The 19,808-nt window shown below is 38.3% G+C and overlaps 1 protein-coding gene across 5 annotated transcripts in view; it reads right to left on the bottom strand.

Annotated features, from left to right (window-relative positions):
* MTA3 (metastasis associated 1 family member 3) overlaps positions 1 to 19,808 on the bottom strand; it is a 136,736-nt gene that overhangs the window by 30,794 nt on the left and 86,134 nt on the right. For all 5 annotated transcript variants that reach the window (XM_042779103.1, XM_033054537.2, XM_033054539.2 and 2 more), the window contains exons 15-16: positions 13,758 to 13,844; positions 8,745 to 8,891 (exon numbers count right to left, since the gene is read on the bottom strand). In XM_042779103.1, the coding sequence (XP_042635037.1) occupies positions 8,745 to 8,891; positions 13,758 to 13,844 (234 nt within the window). The remainder of the gene's footprint in view (positions 1 to 8,744; positions 8,892 to 13,757; positions 13,845 to 19,808) is intronic.

Genomic DNA, 19,808 nt, shown 5'->3' with positions numbered 1-19,808 from the left:
GACTTTAGAACTGAGGAGACACCAATTTCTTCCAGAAAATAATTACACCCTGATTTGGCTGAAAAGCACTTATGCATGGACACACCAGCCAATTTTGTGGAAAACTTTTAGCCAAGGCAACTAAGGAAGAAAGCCCTTGATTAAAAAGGCAATCACACAGCATTAGAAACCTTTACAAAAGGTCTGCACACCAATGCAAAACCCAGCACAGCTTAAGGGTGTCAGAGCTTATGTCAAAACCACAGATATCTTGGTGTTGAACAGAACAGAAAACAAAACTTTGGATTTTCATTTTTTATCTGCCAAGTTCTAGAATGCCTTAGGGAATGGATATAATTGGGCTCGAATTTTAGTGAAACTGGCACCAGTGGATACTTGGTTTATAAGTTCCTACAGCCAAGGTTTTCGTGCATGACAGTGATCTGTACTTGCACCACTTCAGTAGGAAAGGAGCTCCAGGATGGACACTGATCCTCCCCTTAAGGCAAATGAAGTGCCAGGAAAGTGGATTGATCCATTTTAAGCAGAAGTGGCCAGACATCATCACCACTAACAGGGGTTTATAGTGCTGTGGGGGAGTTTCAGTAAATGCAGTTTCAGTGCTGACAAGATGTTTGTAAGTTTATCATTGTAGGAGGAATTGATGCACCAACAGCAGAAATTGCCTAAGATGCTCCTGTGCCCTTTCTACAACATATTTACTTGAACTCAAATAGAAATGAGTAAGCTGTAGAAGAAATTTCCTCACTTTAGAATGTGCTTTACCAACCATATTGACCAATCAAGCGTTGCTCCCTGTTTCCAGGCAGTAGGACACCATAAAATTTCCATTGTAAAACCTTTTAAGGCTAAATCAGAAAAAGTGCATTGCTTAAGAATGGTGTCAGCTACATAATTATTTCAAGTTTACATATTATTTCCCAGCAACACGCTATTTTTTATTACACATCAGAACCCTTTTCCAGCTGTTCATGTGTTATTTGTACATGTGATATTCTTTGTTTCTGCTGATATTTCTCTTTTTTATGTAATGGGGTCATTGACAATACTAATGGGTGAAACATGTCCTGCTTCTAAAACTTCCAGAATAAATATGCTTGAAGATAATGTGATTTTGACAGGTGGAAAATAAAGGCAGACTGGCAAGAGTAGAGCTGTTTAATACTAGCAACATCTCAGCTTAAAGCATAAAGCTTAAAGCATAAGACTTTAGAGGGTAATTTCACCCAGGATGGACCACCTTGTGAAAAAAATCTGAGGAAGGCTGACTGCTTTGTTTTTTCTCCTCCATTTGGGTTATGAATGTTTTGGGTAACCAAACATAATTGTCTTTTTCCCCCAGTTTGCAGCAACCGAAAAAGTGATATTTTTAATTCAAAATTATTATTGAAAATAAATAAATACATATGTATGTCTGATACCAAGAATGATTTTTGAAGAAGACTGTAATTCGCCCAAGACAGAAATTTAAACATTGGAGAAAGAAAATACAGATTTTAAAAAACAAACAACAAAAACAAACAAACAAAAAACCACTAAAGTATCACAGACCAGACACAGGATCTTTTATCTTTTCTGTTCCACTGCCTAAGCACTTTGTGAAGGTGCCTTCCCTATTGCTTTATGTACTAAAATTGTTAAGAACTATTGCTCTGCAATCACAGCTTACAAAAAATAATCAACCTACTTGACAGTAATCATATACAGAGAAGCACTTTGAGTATGAACTCCAGATCTTGAATCCAGAACATGTAATTCAGGAGGTAATATGCTGCTAATCCTGTTACCAAACAGATAGGATTCTCTTTCTGCAACTGCAATTCTTTAAAATAATGTTAGGGGAAAGCAGTGATTCTAGGAATTAAGCTCTGGCTATCTGTATTGTGGTTTGAATGTTAACTTAATTACAGTGTTGTTTGCTGTTTGAAGAGTTGATTCATTCTGCCAATTAGAAAAGCCAGGCTTACTGCAGTTTCATGTCTGCACATGACCTGTACATTAAAACAAGAAACACTGATTCAAGCAGCAGAAATGGGGCACCTTAGAAGTGTCCTTCCCTCCACCTGGGATCCCACATGCCTTGATCTCTCTCTGATCCCTGCTGCACTGGTGAGTTCAGGGGTGCAACACACCAATTTTTCACAAGCACTCATTTCCTTGGCACAACAAAAGCAAATTGATATATGGCACACTCAAACTGATGCTTTAAAGCATGAACATGACTCTATATTTGTGTTTTTCTGGGAATCAATTGTAGGCAAAGAAGCCTTACAAAACCAAAGATACATTTTTGAAAGAAAGGAATAAATGCAGAAGGAATCAATAATAGTCCCTTCTCCAATTTCTAATGCACTTCCACCCTGGGAAATAATGCATATTTCTCAAGATACAACAAAGCTGAGCATTTAAGTTGAATGGAAATTGTATTTTGACTTTGGCAGTAAGTAATCGCTGTGCATGTTTGAAAAAATATATAACATGCTTAGGAATAGTTCTTTCTCAGAGGAAATGCAAGAAAACCTGGGATTGCAGAAATGCTTTTGCTCCTCCCAAGCACTCCTGTGGCTAAATTGTACTGCTTACCTTTTCTCACTGAAAAATGCCCAGCAGTTTAAGCAGTTGTCAGACAGAGAATGAAAGACTGTCCTTTTGTTTGTAATCAAAGGAGCTCAAATACTTGAAGATAACTGTAATGTCAATTAAAATGTACACGTTTATCAATGTGAGATAATAAATAATTTTCTCAATTTTAAGAAATTCTAGGCGGGGAAAGATATTTCTCGTCTATTTTTTGGACAAAAATATTTTCCTCCTGCTTGGTTATTTTTCATGGTAAGTCACAATATCATTTGCATCACTGAGTCTGGAGAAATGAAGACCAAAGAGGGAAGTGAGGAACCATCATCTCGCTGTTTTATAACATAAAAATTTAAATAGGGGAAAAAATTACTTGATACATGCAAACATGAGATGCAGAAGCTTAGTTCTACAAATGATTGACAATGTCAGCAGTAACATCCTGTAGTAATTAAGGCTTGTGTCACTTTCCAGGCACATTATTTGGGCTCTGGAAGTTATCAGTAGTTCATCATCTTCAGTGTCATCATTTGTACCTCTGCAGAAACAAGTGAATTTACTGACCACAGAAATGTAAGCTTTAGAGCATTTTAGTTTCCTAATAAATATTTAAAATAATTGCTTCCAATTGCACAGTGAAAATAGACAGAAATTGTCTACTCTTGCACAAGCTGCAAAATGTAAATGTAAAAAGGTTGTTAGGTCAACCTCTTGACAGTCAGAGGTGGTTTTAATGACTTTGTATAGAAAGAGGCAGGACTAAGCTCTTAAGTAATTCCTATAATGATATAAGCATAAAAGCAATATATTTCGGGAAGCAACTAAGAGCCATAAACACCTTTTCATATTCCTTTGCTTCCCCACTAAATGACAGTAACACAGCATCACTTTTTTGCTGAGAGATCTATTTCCCATGTTCACATTTCCATCGATACCAGTGCACACATTTGACTGAGAAATCCACAGCTGAATATTTTAAAGTGTTTTCCAACTATTCCAAAGACCACAGCTAGAATACTCGTGTCCTAAGCAAACTTCAGAGGGAAAACTGACTGTGGAGCAATATATAGCTTTTGTCTCTCACTTTTGGGAACAGTGAGCATACACAATCCAGCATTAATCATACCTTGTGTTTTAGCGTGGAAGAAATGGCAAAATTTCACATGGCAGCTTGTTTGTCACAACTCACTTCTTCTCTTTCAGTTGGAAATCTCTGGTATGTTAAATGAGGTTTATAAGAATTTTGGTAGGCTTATAGCTTATTCATGCATAAGAGAAAATTTAGAGTTTTCTTTTCTAAAGTAACAGAGCACCAGATGTGTTTTGATGTGCAATCCATGCTGCTCCTCTGCCATCACAGCAGAACATCTTTGTCTCTACCAAAACATAGCATTGTGATAACAACAGACACCTTTGAGAAAAAACAACTCACTCACTGCTGAAAAATTCCATTGGAGAGTGAAACCTCCTTCCCTTAATGTACTTTCACACAGTGTTATGTGAACTTAATCATTATGAAGCATGTATTGCAATTATTTAATCTGTTTCAAGAAAATCTGGGACAGGAAAGGTTTTAGTGTCTCTGTCAGTCAGGATGTTTTCATCCATTTGTCATAAATTCCCCATGGAAAAACAGGAGTGAAAACTAAGCCTTTCTACCTTGCTGCTGTCCTGAATAGCCAATATTATCAGTCATAAGCGTAGAGAGAGAAGGACTGACCAGAACAGTATCTAAGACAGAAGGTACATCTTTTTGAGATCTTTCTCCATTTACCAATTCTCATGTCACCTTCTCATCCTGCCAGGCCAGAGATGTGTGGGTTCCTAGGAAAACAGACCCCAAAATTGCTGCCTCATTCCCAGATACCTCATGTATCTGCTGCACACTTCAGTATATTCCAGAACAGAAACCTGGACTGTTGAAAGAATCCTCTTGAAGGCAGCAGGACATCTCAGACTGTACAGACTGAAGGCATGTCAGGGAAGAGAGGAGGAGGATCAGGGCTGTTGATTTGAGTCCCTTCAGCTATGAAAAGCTGGTTCTTTCATTTTTGTCCACAACATGAAAATGGTATCAACAGGCACAGACAGATTTCTGTACCTCATTAGGGTGCTGATGCCTTGGACATCCTGTGGATATTCCAGTTCTCATGCATGAAAGGTAAGGAAATGCATGTCAGATGACAGAGGCTATTCTTCTGTAAAATACCTTCACCTAGTCTTTCCAAATACTAGAAGCAAAAGTATCATTACTCACCCTGCCAAAACAATAGGCTGGTGTGAAATTTGACTACTCGGACACACTAATGTTAAGCAGCTTGTGGAAGAAAGTAATTGCTTGGAATAATTTCAGACACTGTAATTTAAAGATCAGATTCAAAATATCTAAAGCACTTTACAGTCACACCTAAATCTTCCCATCATCAACTCCAGTAACAAAATTGGATACATGTAACCTTCTGCAACATCGTGATTTTCTGAAGATGGAATTTTCCCACTTGAAAGAGGCTATCGTCACAGCAGAGAACCACTTCAATATCTTATGCTGGCTTTAATTTCAGCAGCATTTCAAATGCTGCATCTCAGAGCAGTTTAAAGATGCAGCATGTATATTACACAAAAACTTCTCACAGTACTGTGACTTTTCCAGAACAGCAAAATGCCAGTTCACTGTCATTTTTGATTTTACATCTTACAGAATGCAAGATTTGCTGTTGTTTGAAAATAAAATTAAAAAAACTTTTCTAAGACCATCCAGCAAAAATCTTCCTCTCAATAAGGGACAAAAAAACCTACAAGATCTTCTCTCTAGTTGCAATACACAGTGCTTAAGCAGTGCAATTTCACCCAGGGACATGACTGACAAAAACAAGATATCAGAGCACATCATCTCCATTAAGAAAAGATAAATGAGCTCCCTTATCATTCTCAGCAATGATCAGGCAAAATCAGTCAAAGAGGCCAAATTCCCTCACCCCTACCAACTGCACCAGACCCTTTCTGGAGGTGCAATCATGGAAAATTGAAAGGCAATCTTGTGCTGCATCGGCTAAGAGTTAAACTCAAGCCAATGTAAGGCTTGTATAAGAAATGCTAATCATATTCTTGTTTATTACTCTTAAAAGCATATAACTAAATATTAATGATGTTTCTCATAATCTTCCCCCACTTCCCAAAGAGACATAAAAAAGTGCCATTTCCATAATGTACTGCTATATTCAAAGCAAATAATTATTAATTTGTTTTAAAAGAAATTCTGCCAAAATAAGGCACTCATCTAGGCAGTAAGATTGACTTAAATTGTGATAATCTAAATATATATTTGCACAAGCCTAAACAACATTTATTTGAATGCTGTGAAATATTGTATACGTTAAGTAAGCATATTTCTGTGGCTTTCTTACAACAAATATCTAATGCTGTTGGAAATAAAGTAAATTTGAAAATGCAGAAATTTCCATGTCAATAATATTAAGATCATGAAAACAGCAAATGAGATTTAATACAAGTCCCCCATGCTCCTTTTTGCTTGCTCATTTCACCAAAGCATGCACTGAAAGGCAGAATCTGTCATCATCTCCACACCAGGCTTTCTGGATACTGTTAATTGATACAACACAATCAAACCTGCAGCAATCCATAGTATTTTGGAACCAAAAAAGCTTTTTTAGTGTATTTATAGTAACACAAAAACTCTGGGGCCTGGCAAAACCTTTCACTGCACAAATAGTACACTGTGGTCAGGGAAGTGACACAGAAACCACCACTTCTCAAGTTGATCTGGTACTGAAGAGAAGCTGGATAAAACACAAGCAAAAAATTATATATTTTATATTTACCAATAACCTGAGGAGGAGGTAAATGGTAAATACTGAAGGTAATCATTTTTAAGTCAGAAGAAATTGAATTTGTGCCATTGAGTATCATTACTACTGGTTTGTTACTTGTTCATTTCATTTTATTTACACTTTTCCACATTTTAATTAAAGAGAACAACAAGAATAATAACCAAAATAGCCATTTTTAATACTAAGATAGTAATTTTTGCACTTTAAAAAAATACAGATTTCACTTAGTTAGGATATATGCTTTTCGGTACGTTGTTTTCACAGAAAAGAGATAAGCAGAAATATCTCCTAAAGCAATGACTTGCAGTTCTCAATACTAATTTTTCAAATTAGATATTATTTTGTGCAAATCACCTTAACATAGCTGACTGATACACACTAATTAGTGTAGCTAATGACTGGTTTTTACACACTCTTTACTTTGAAAAAAACATCCATACTAAGTAGAAGAAAAATGTTAAAGACTTCCAAGCATACCTCCTTACAGAGGCACAAGGAGGGGCTAATCACAGTAATTACCTTGAACTTACTGCCACAGCCTTCTCTGCTGGAGAAATGTACAGGTTGCAACAAGATGGGGGTCAGATTCTTATTCACAGATAAGAAGTGAAAGGACAAGAGGAAATAGCTTCAAGTGATGCCAGGGAAGGTTTAGGTTGGATGTTAGGGAAAACTATTTCACAGAAAGTGTTGTGGAGCACTGGAACAAGCTGCCCTGGAAGTGGTTGAGTCACCATCCCTGGAAGGATTTAACAGTTGTGGCATTTAGGGTTTAGTGGAGGGTTTAGCAGTGCTGAGTTATGGGCTGGGCTTGATCTTTGAGGTCTTTTCCAACTGAAAGCTTTCTATGATAATCTTTACATCCAGAGGAAAGTAATTCATCACTCAGAGCTTACATGGAGAGTCCAATCTAATGGCCAGCATTGGTGGAGGGGGAGTCCTTTGTTCACATTTTCATGCAGCAACTACTAAACCATCCATGCAGAGCTCCACCTTCAAAGGTTGCAGTGGAAAGTCAGGATTTCTGGCTCTGCCTACTAATGCAGATATGCTATTTTCTTCCAACTGCAATCCCATGGTGTCATCGTGGTCCCCTGAAGAGCCTGTGCTGCCATGAATGTTGTTTGTCTGGGGTGTAACAGCTGCATGCTGAGCAGAAATGCAAGCAATCCTCTCTTCTGTGTATTCTCGATAACCACTTCTTGCCAAAGGATGTCAAAATTCCTATCTAGGTGTTATTAAATGTACAGTTGGTGTTTTCACTCCAGTATACAAGTAGCGTTCAGAATGACAGAAAAACACAATTATGGGGAAGATGATGGATAATGAATCAAGTTTTTCTCCCTTTATTTGGAATACTATTTCTATGGGCTTTTCTGAATGGCAATTCCTCTCCTTTCTACCTTGACCTATTCTGTGAAGCATGAAAGCAGACAGACATCTCTTTTGTGAATATCATCTCCTGAACAGTCTATTTGGAAGTCCAGTGTCTGGCAGATTTCTACCCTCAATAACCTTATTCAATTACAGAACAAATAAGCTAATGGCATACAGAAGTTATATCTCACAAAGAGATACAGGAATGCAGGTATTTTCTTTTACTGTAAACATTATATCATGCTGGATTCTCCTCTTCTATGGACAAGGTAAAACTGTTTATGGTTAGAGCTGAAAAATTTTTCTGTTTGGTAAAGATAAAAAAAGTTATCAATAATGCACAGTCACTTTTCAAGATGAAAAATAAAGATTATTTGAGAAAAGTTAGACTTAGTCACAAATTTCCACCCTTTTTTTCCTGTTTGGGTCTGGTTTTCTTTTGGAGGTTTTTTGGGGTTCTTTTCACAGCTTCATTCCTCCTCTCACTTTGCACCAAGATGTAATGAAATGGATGGATATACCAGGCCTATACATCACCTCTAGCACTGCACAGTGCTAGAAAAAGTCTCTCCTGCACCTCTCTCTGCACCTTTTGCTTCCTCCTCTGCAGGGACTCTGGCTTTCTAAGGTGCAATTCAAAAAGCTGAAATAGAACATGCTGCATCTCTGCCTTCACCAAATTTGTTTTCTTTTTTCTTGTCCTTTTTTGGTTAATCAAAATCAGTAAGAAAAATAGCAAATTGATTTTTTGTAAGAGAAGTCATTAACATGTCCTTATCCAATGAATAAGCACCACCATTCATTGCACTGCTGCTATAAACATACCATCCATATCTTACACTTTTCTCAGTCTGTACACTCTCATTTAATGTTACCTCAGGTTCATAGAAAGTTTTGCAATTCAGAGAGTTAAAGAATATTTCACTACATTCCTTCACATACCATCAAGCCCATTATGATGGCTATAGTTTCTTTTCCCCAAAATACTTAATGAAGAGTGGTTGGAGGGTGCAAGCAGTCGTTTTGCACTTGGACTTTGAAGGCTTGGTGTTGACCTGATTACATTGGGTTTCACGGCAGGGTGTATCTCTGTTTGAGACAAGAGAGAGAGAGAGAGAGAGATGATATCTACTTGATTTTACAATACATAAAACAATCTATTACACATGTGAAATTTACATTTAAAAAACATATTAGACATGTGACATTTAGTTTTGATTCTTAATGAAAAGAAAGTTCCTTCTGCACTTGTGTGTTTACAAGACCTTGAACAACACCAGTCCTCATACCCACAGGTTCTCCAAATAAGAAAGATCTATTTCACTTTAGATTACCCAAGTTCAATTCCACAGTGCAGATATGTAAGGATTTTAGGTTGAAGAGTTCATGAATACAAAACAGTCTGAAATGGGTGTGTTTATTATTTTCCTATCCTTTTGAGGTTTGTATTGAAGCTACACACCCACAGGTTTTAGCAAGCAAATAAAAGCTTTTTACTGTAGTGAAACCATCTCAATACCTCAGGCTACTCAGTATTTTCTGTCACAATTGCAAGCTTTAAAGGATCTTCCCACACAAGTCACAAGGGTGCAGGAGTCAGGGGGCCAGGCACTGCAGCTACAACTCCCCAAAACTGCAGGGGGAACACTTCCATAGTGAGTCATTACTGGGCATCTTCAAACATCCCAGAGTGTTTCATGGAGTGAGATTATTTTGGAGAAGAAGGAATAAAGAGGGCAAGAGGCAGCCAAGCACATCTGGCCAGCACATTTCAGGGTGGCAGCTGCTGTGTTTGCCAGGAGCTGACACGGCTGCATGGAAATTTCTCAGTTATCTGCCAGATAAAAGTGGCAGAAGGAAGCCTCGGCTGAGCCTGCTGGTCCCTCACCATGAATTTGCTGAACTAATTAACTAATTCCCATCACACATTTGGGTTCAAAATGCCACCACTGTGTCCAGCTTTGGGTGGACCCAGACCTGTGTGGGAAGGTGCCCAAGGGCAGGTCCTGTGCCTGTGACACAGCCCGGGGCACCAGCTGCCAGCACTGTGCAGGTGGTGAGGCACTCACAGCCCTCTGATGACCCCAGGCAGCAGGAGAGGCTGAGAAGGTGAGGGCAGAGGGGTTGGGAGTCAGGTCAGCAGAGCCAGCTGCCCAAGGCAAGTGAGATCAGAACACTAAAATTAAATACCTTCTCATCTGCAGCCCAGGTTTATACCTCCTGACAAGTGCTTATTTATTAAATGGAGCACAAAAACTGAGAAGATGCAAAATCTACAGTGAGACCAGGAATCCAAGGAGGAGCCTCTCCAGCCTCTGCCATCCATGGCTATCATTCAGGAGAAGGAGAAACCCTTGCATAAAGTCAAAGCCCACTGCAATAGCATGTTTTTCCTCCTTCCTCCCCAAAGTCTGACATCCAAGAGCTCACCTGCCCTGCCTGGAGCTCTCAATCTCATGGCTTTGGCCAGGCTGTACTGGAACACTGTGCCAGGAGGAGACAACGCCAACAATTTTTACACTGGAAAAGACTTTGCTTAATTGTTCACCACTGGTTTGGTTGGGGCTTGCAATCACGCTCTCCAAGCATGAACAGCCTCCCACGAGAAGCTTCAAGAGGGCCAGGTAAGAAACAGTAGGGCAGAGAAATACATGGGCAAGTATTAGAACAGAGAGAGGGAAGGCACAGGTAACCAGGCACTTCAGGGCAGAGCTCTAGATTTGATGTCACCAAATTCCCCACCACTTAATTAGATGAGAGTTTTTTACAGCTGTTCACTGCAGGATTCATCTGCTTCTCATACAGAAAAAAATTCATGGCATGTCCCATTTTTCTTGCTGTAGGGAACAAGAACCTCATATTTTGCTTTTTTACTAAAATGGGAACAGAGGCATGCTTAATGCCTCACCACTGATTGCTAAGGCAAAACTCTAAACTGAAATAGAAACTCTTGCGCTGTTTGGTGAAGGTAATTGGAATTTGCATTCTAAAATGTTCATTTAGCAATCTTTTCCAATTTTCTGAAGGAAATGGTAGGTTTCCGGGGCTAACAACACTAACATGTTGTTTTTTTTGCCAAAGAGCTCCAGCAACAACCACAATAGCAGTTGCATCAACATATGAGAACCCCATCTCCTTTCATCTGCAACCTATAGGAAAGGCAATTTTATATTTTCAGGGTGAGCAAACCGTTGAGGAAGGAAGCATTTCCTTCTTTCAGCTTGTATTCAGTTCAGAAGTCCCTCAACCTCCATTAGTTCACCACTGTCGGTCTTTCCTCTTTCTGCAGTAGAGGAAGGTGGCAAGACCACGTTCTACATTTAAGTTCTAGAAAGGAACTCAGTTAAACAACCAGGACCACTTCCCAACGGACTGAGTCCTGCCTGTGCAGACCTTTACATCTTATGTCATTCCTCCTCTACATATAGACTTGCTTCAAATATTTTCATGCTTTAAATCAGCAATTTATAACCAGCTGCCTCATTACACCCAAGCAGAGTAATGAGGCATTTCAGGGGTTTTGCCTATTATCCCTTCATATAATCATATTATGGAATAATAGTAATTAAAACCTTTTAATTCCTGCTGCTCTTATCCTTGTTCTATTGCCTAGCACTTCACTGAAAATCTTCAAGCCACATGCACCATGTTCTAACTCAGAGAACTGACTACAGCATTCAAATTATCCCATTACCCACAGAACAAAGAAACAGTCAGCCACATTCTGAAATAACAATAAACTAGGAGTAAGAGATAATGTTTCAGAAACATATTAGGAACACATTTTATAGGACCAGATTTCAGCCTCAAGCAAGCAAATAGCAATAACAATATTAAAAACTTCTCCCTTCTCCACTATGTCAGAAGGGTTAAAAAATAAAAAGCCTGAAGTAAACAAAGAGAAGCTGAAGTCCTCTACCAAGCCACCTCAATAAACCTCCTGGATTTCAGAGGGGTTTAGGCATCTGCACCTTCCTCTCACCTCATCTCCTCAACATGTATCCCAGTTGGAGTGTTAGCCTAATTTCCTCATAACTAAAACGTAATATAGGACATTCAATCAGACAGGGATTCACCTTAGCAGCTTTGATTTAGGGAGCACAGTGATGACTGGTGAGATTGCAGAGCATTAGCCCCAGCTCTTGAGAGACAAGGCCTAATTTTAATGCTTGTCCTACCCCACTTGTGGAGCCTGAAGCCAAGATGCAGAACAGAGATAAAGGAAAGTGATGAATCAGGATGTGCAGGGCACTGAAATCCTCCCTGCCTTACCAGAAAGGTTGAAAACAGCAGTGCCCTGAAACGCTGTTAATCGTATGCCAATAAATATCTGTGAAATGGCACAGAATGAATCTTAAAAACAAAACACGTCTCCTACACAAGTTATGACATGATATATAATACTAATTTTTATGAGAAAAATAATGCAAGATTTACTTATTTACTGAAACTGCAAAAATCCCAAATAAATAAAAAACACCAAAACCAAACTAAACTAAAAAAATTCTACTAAGCTACATGGCAAACAAAATGCCATTTTCTAGGCCCCCCTATAAAGCAAATGCAGATGAATATATTCAACTGCTCTGGGTTCATTTCATATCCACATAACACACATTATTTTCCTCATCTGTAGTGAGATACCTTTACTTTCCATACAGCCAAATACTAAGCAGACTCTACTGACACCTGGAATATTTTAGCACTGTTCATCTTCTACCAGACCTTCATGTAAATTCACAAAATACTGTCTGACACTGTTCATCCATTTACTCACATTAAACCTACAGACTTAGAATCCCGGAGGGGTCAAGAACACTCCTCAAAGGCTACATAACATGCTACTAAAACATGTGGTACCTTCTAAGTTTACCTCCATTACCATTTCCTCTTTAGATGCACAAACAGTTCAGCTGGATGAGCCATCCCCTGTCCATCTTCCCCCCTCACAACCACAACTCCAGCAAGTCAGCCAGAGTAGTCCTTTCAACACACATAACACACAGCTGGGATGTGTGTAAAAAATTATCCCTGTTTATTTTCTTAAACTCCAGGGTGGGAAGCATTAATTCCTCATTAGCCACATTCTTGAAGTTAGTATTTTGACAAAACTGATGTCCTGGAAGAACAGTTGTAACTACATTAATAGGTGTTTTCTATTTGAGTAAGGCAAGAGACTTACTGTTCACTTTGATCTAGTGCAAAAACAACATCCTGGTGACTTAAATTATGAGCAAAACATCTAGACTGAGCTCTAATCTCAGCTGTAGAGTTCACTTCTGTAGAATAGGATTAATAAACAGTAGAATTATTCATTGCTTCTATGATCAGTGGATTGATTTCTATATCCATTTGAGGATTAACAGCCTCTGGGTCACAACAATTCTTATATGACTCTGCAAGTATTTAATAGTCACTGATGGTTCTTTGCAAGGAATCACTATTACTACAACTTTTCCTGTCCCCATTAACTTAAGGATTTATTGCCCTCTTGATTGTGAACTCAGTACACATTTCATTGCACCTTTTAAACTTAGGTCATCAAATTACAAGGTATGTGTCTTAGTGTGGCTGAGGTCCTCTGCTTTTAAGCAAAAAGCAGCGCTGCAAATGGCTACAAAGGGCACAGTAGAGCAGCCCTGAAAATCCTGAGTATCTCCCCTTTGAGCAGTTATTCTTTTTATTTGGACAGCCAGACCATTTTTCAAATTCTAAATTACATCATGTTTCACTCAGACACTTTAACCCATATCAGGGGACTTCTGCCCACATCCTGCAAGTTCAACCATGCAGTTTTGCAACTCTTAGTGGACCACCACTATTATTAATTTATTAACTTCCGAATTTTTTCTTGTTACTAAAAGCACAAATCTCTCTGTGCATACCAGGTTATGAAGCCTCAGTACACACTGAATGTTGGTTTGGTTTGTTAATTCTCTGGAGGCAGATACGCACCTAAATACCCAATGATACATGACAGTGGTTTTCTGGTGCTTTTTATCTTCAGAGGATTCCCAGCAAGTTCACAATGGCGATCTGCATCTGAGAATTTTAAAGAATAAAACTCAGTTTAAGTATTTTACTATTATGAACAGATTTAGGACACACCAACCAGTTTCTGACTTGCATTTTTAACACAGATTTCTTCTTTTTTTCTTTTAGCTCACCTTTTAGATTCTCCTTTTTTCATCAATACTTCTAATCATGAATATTCAAAGGCAGGACATGTCCTCATTCATGCAAGTGATATCATGATTATTTTTTTTTTTTTAAGTTAATGCAAGTTTTAACACCGGTTAGATTGTAGTTCTTGCTTACAGTCTTTCTGGAGATAGTCAGCCAGGCAAATGAAACACAGATGAAAATATGAATACGAAAAGAAATGCAGTTTTGGCTATTTAAAATTATTTACATTGAATTCTTTTTTGTTTACTACAAGCTTCTCTGTCTCTAAATGGGGCAATAGAGCATTAAGGATTTAAAGCTGGGACTGCTTATTTTTGTCACACAACTCTTCGCTGTAAACTTTTCAACAAAATGGTCAGTTGTAACCAAGTATCACAGAGCTCAAAGATCACAAAGAGTGTAACTTTCTCCTAAGTACATGAAAACTAGCAGGGCAGCAACTGCCTTAAATTTCCTGCTGCTGCTGTGAACACGCAAGCAGAGATTCCATCCAAGTGTCCCAAACACAAAGTGTTAACACAAAGAGGTTTATGCTTAGAACAATGAAGTCAGTCAACTTAAGGCAAAAATTCACAAGGCACAAGCCTTCAGTAAATAATTTCAAGACAACTGGAAATAGACCATTCTCTTTTTTTTTTTTTTTTTAATTATTCAGAATTATTGGCTTTTCTGTCTTCCAAGAGCACATAAAAACTCCCATACAGAGCTTCGAATATCCGTAGAATACAGGTATTTTGTTCTGGACAAAACTGGATTCATACAGTGATTATATAGATCAGGAGGTCTCTCAAAAGGAATAACTTCCCACAAATACCTACCTACAAGTTTTACAGAAGGGACACATTATAAATAGATTATGATTACAACTCCTCCCTGTGCTTTACCAAACTCGTCCGGTTTGCTTCATTCCAGCACATGGGACAGAGTAAACAGTAACAGGAAGGGAAGATGTAGAAGAATTTGCAATCCTTTTGTCTATTCTAATCTAGATCTGTGCAAAAATCATGAAGATCATGAATGCACAGCAATGATTGGAATAAGTATTTCAGATGTTCAAGAAGATGTTTTCAGTGCAGGAGACAAAGCACAACTTACTTTTAACAGATTAAGGAATCTACCTAAAATCCTGGAAATACCAATGGGTTTCAAAGGTTCCAGAGTCCTAAGACTGAGTACATGAAGTACTTCATTATTTTTTCTTAATCACAAAACATACTGTGCTCAGGAAAAAAAAAAATCAAAAAACCACAAACCTGGTGCCTGGAATATTTTTAATATTGCAAAACACCTGAAATATTTTAAGTGCTGGAGCAGAATGATGTGTCACCACTGGCTGCCTCAGTAAAATAAGCAGAGGCTATACAGGATTTTATAGCTACTTTGAGAACAACAAAGTATCACCTAAGAAGTAATTAGCAAGAAAATTTTCCATCTACCTGTCTTCACCGTAAAAAAAAGATATTGACTCATGGAAGGGTATTTATATGCTGACTGGGAATACATACTGCAAGGAGAGCACAATTTTCATGTTTGAGATAAACCATGTTCATAAAAGGTATTTCAAAGCACACCTACCTATTGAAACAGTAAAGTATGTTTAACAGCAGCAAACCTTGATCCATAATAAGGCACTCCCATCAAAAGTATAATAAAGTTTACAATCTTTATGCAGAACACAGAGGAAAAAAACAGAAATTGTATTGTGCATCATTCTCAAGTGTAAATCCAGAGAATAAAATTTGGGTTAGGAAGTTATCAGAACTCCCAAAATTTAAAGCTAGTCCTAAAATCAAATATGATTTTTTATTTGAACAATAAAAATCTTAGTAGGATCAGTGAAATAGTGGAAGCTATGAGGAAAAAAAATTTATAACAAGAAGGAATCTTATATTTTTTAGTATATTTTTCAAACACAGCAAAAGGAGAAATTGTGCTGGTGTCTGTAGCAATTGATTATGAATGAGTGAGGAAAATACAAAAGGAACATGAAGGCACAGCAGAAAAGCCAAATGCATTCCTTGTATCACTGGTCATTGCAGAAGCACTTAAAAAAGCTCACTTCCAAAATACTTTTTTGAAGAAAGTATGAGAACTGTGTCACATTGAAGTGCCCACAGTAATATTTCAAAACAAGCTGGTTAATCAGTAAAACCAAGTTACCAGGATCAGGTGGAATTCATCCAAACTGCTGAGCAGAGACGCTGCTGGTGTTTAATGAATGCTTAAATGGTCTTGGTTCAAGAGAACAAAAACAGGGCAAATGTGATAATACTCTTCAGTAAGTAGGTCTGCAGAGTGGCAAAAGGTTGCATTATTAACAGAAGCACATGGTTAAATTTGGAAACATCAAGGGAGCCAACAAAGACCTGGGAAGGGCAAACAGGTTTAACGTGTTCTCACTACTCAGTGGTGTGTCCTTGCAGCAGGAAGGACAGGTGTTCTGGGGGAGGTCACCTCTCCCCTTGGTCCATGGAAAACAATGGTCAGAGCCCATGTCCAGCTCTGGGATCCCCACCAGAGATCCAGGCACACAGGAGCAGGGAGGCTCACCAAGCTGATGGGGTGTGTTTGAGCACAGGGCCTGGGGAAATGGGTCTGGGCAGCCTTGAGACCACAAGGATGAGGGGATGGCACCTGCAGCCTCCCTGCAGCCAAGCACAGAGACACTGAGCCAGACCCTTTGGAGAGGAGCACAGGGACAGGACAACACACTGCTCCAGCAACAGCCAGGCTGGGAGACAGGAATTTGCTAGATATAAGGGTAAGGTTATTTACTCTGAGGTTGCTCAAACACTGGAGCAGGTGCCCAGAGAAGCTGTGCAGTCTCCATGCTTGGAGATACAAAAAGCTCATCTGGCCAAAAGGCCCATGAGCATGTGAACCTTAGCAAGAGGTGGGATTAGAGACCTCCAGGGTCCCTTCCTACTTACATTCCTATAAACCAGTACCTGCCAGGATCCTCTGAGGAGACCATAACCTGCAGGAGAGCATAACCTGCACATGCATCTGATTTGCATCCAATTTGGCATTTCAGAGAGCTTTTAGCAAACTCTCTGCTGTCCAGCTGTTACAGGGTAAAAGAGGATTTTTCAGGAATTAGCACCTTGTTAAAATTAATTGTCTACGTAATCCCCAAATTATCTGTGCTGTTCAAATATAAAAGGGCAGGAAAAGAGGTGGTTAGAGAGTCAAGATTTCCTGATAAGAAATTTCTGAGCATAATCAAAGCTAAAATTGATAGCAAAGGATAGGAGCAGCATCACACAACGGATGTAAATGAATTCTGAAGGGGTAAAATACCTGTAATATATAGATATAATGATGGGTCCTACACCATCACAAAGTAGAAGAGTATTCATAGAGTAAGGATCAACAGCTTTTGAAAAATATCTAGACAATACTAAAAAGCAATCAAAATCAGAATGTTAGAAATCATGATAATAGAAAAATAGAAAACATGACTTTCTGAAATCATGGGAAATCTCTGTCATAAAGTGCATATAATTTGGGGCACCATAACCCTAATGAGGACACAGCACAATTAAAATATTCTAGGAAAAAACATTACAAACCAGAGTGTGAAACACATATTTTATAAGGCTTTAAAGCTGTCAAGCATGATGATTTATGTGGGCATTACAGAGGTGAATGAAATCAGTAATGCCAATAAGAAGATGATAATAAATGAGGTTGTGCTTTTAGATATAAAAGTATTTTCTAATTATTTCTTTTTTAAAAAAACTAGATTTGTAGATCTCTTAAGCTTAGAGAGACTCTCATTAGCAAGTTATTTCTCTTTGACATTCCATCATATCTCTGCCAAAATGCAGATCATCTAATGAATGTACTGTATTCCCTGAATTGTATTTTTCTTAGAAACTTTGGGAAAAAAGTAATATGCTCTGTCAATTATTTTGCTGGCTGTTAAAATCTGGCACAAATTGTATTCAAAGATAACAGAGAAAATATTTTTATCTGATACAGCTAAAAACTCTTCCACAGCTATCAAAATCAAGGATGCAAAACATAGTTTGTGAACCAATACCTATAAATGTTACTCAATTCAGATGAATGGGTAGCTTTATGCCAGTAAAACATAAACTTTATGCTCACAAAGACAAATCAGTAACATTTTGCATATTCTACTGTTTTCACTTGTCTTTGTTTCATCAAGTTAGATCACTAGCAAGTACTATGTACCACATTTGTCAATAAATCTGAGGACTTAAACGTATGATAAATTTTCATCATGATCAGTACATCAGTTTCCAGATAAATATACATATATTATACAGATAATACATTACCATGCACTGAAAACATTCATGTAGTTATCCAGATGTAAATTACTATAATTAATAAATATAGTTATAGTGATAAAGCCATATCCAAGCAATGGGGAAAAAAATAATATCCCTCAAAAGTCTCCCTGTGCTGGAGCAATAATGTTTACAGACACATGGCTCACCGCCAGGCATTTATCAACCTGCCTGTGAGCTGCAAACAGATCCAGTCTCGTCAGTGACTGCTAAGAAGAATGCTCACTTTGCTTTTCTCTAGTTAAGAGACCTTCCCCAGACAGGATAGTCTTGCTTAACTTTCTAAAAAAACCTGCAATATATTCAAACTAAAAAGGACACAGTGCATGAGATTTAGACCACAAGAATTTCATCTTACCAAAGCAGTTCACCACTTCTAATTATTTCTGAAAAAACCATCAGACAAGTTTATTGTCACCAACCACAGTGAGTCTATTAAATTGAGGAAGAACAAGGTTTGAGCTTTCCATGATGGGCTGTGCTCCTAGCAGGAGGTGCTGTGCCTTCTCAACCTCCTGGTGGCCATCCCGAGATTGAACTGGGATGTAAATGCATCATCTCCACTACCTCCTGCTGGCATCTGAGCAGGGGTCATGCTACAGGCTGCCTTAATGAGGAAAATCAAATTATCTGCACTATCTGAAGGAATAAAGAACACGGAATAGGACTTTGGTTTCTGGCAGTGGATATAATAGGCTGAGGGAGAGGATGTGGGCGGACATTCAATATGAGAAAATGCTCTGTCAAAACCTGGTTTTCACCTAAAAGATGCTTGGGCCTTCATGCTCCTCCAAGACACCAGAAGTGCCTGCAGATGCATTCAAGTATGCAGGTGGAATGCAAATACCAATTTATTTTATGACTGAGCTCCGACATGCTTGTTCAGTCTTTCTCAGAGCTGGAAATCAGTTTCATTTACAACCTGGCACTTCAACAAATTGCACAAAACTAAGCGGGCATAAAACCTGGTATGCAGCTGGGATAAGTGCCCCAGCAACCCTTCTGTCTTCAGATTTTATGGTTTCTGAATGTTGTTATGGTGCCTAATGCAATAGAGTTGGGAAATGCAGGGACATTTTCAAGAACTGGTTTGGCACGCACAGAGTCAGGTGAGTCTGACAAAGCATCTAAGCAGCCATCACATTCAGCAAACCAACATGGAAAACAAATGCCAAATCAGTTCTTGGGCATTGTAACCATCCCATACCATATCACATCATGGGTGACTTGGTCCTCTGGCCAGGTTATTAGTTAAGCATGACTAACTTTTCTAACACCAACACAGATATTCATTCAATACCATAATTACTCACTGGATCCAGCATAAGGAAATCATGACTGCTAATTAAGGATCTTGTTTAAAAATCTAAAAATTATTTGCTTTAACCTTAGAAAAGGATTCAGGGCATTCTCAGGAAAAGAGAGACTATTTAGTCACAATAACACTACAAAACACTTTTTTTCTTTACTTTTTTGCTTTTACGAGTTCAAGAATATGACA

This window comes from Catharus ustulatus, chromosome 3 (assembly GCF_009819885.2).
Source record: "Catharus ustulatus isolate bCatUst1 chromosome 3, bCatUst1.pri.v2, whole genome shotgun sequence".
Lineage (NCBI taxonomy): Eukaryota > Metazoa > Chordata > Aves > Passeriformes > Turdidae > Catharus > Catharus ustulatus.
The sequence above is the reverse complement of the archived record's forward strand: the minus strand, read 5'-3'. Positions and strand labels throughout refer to the sequence as shown.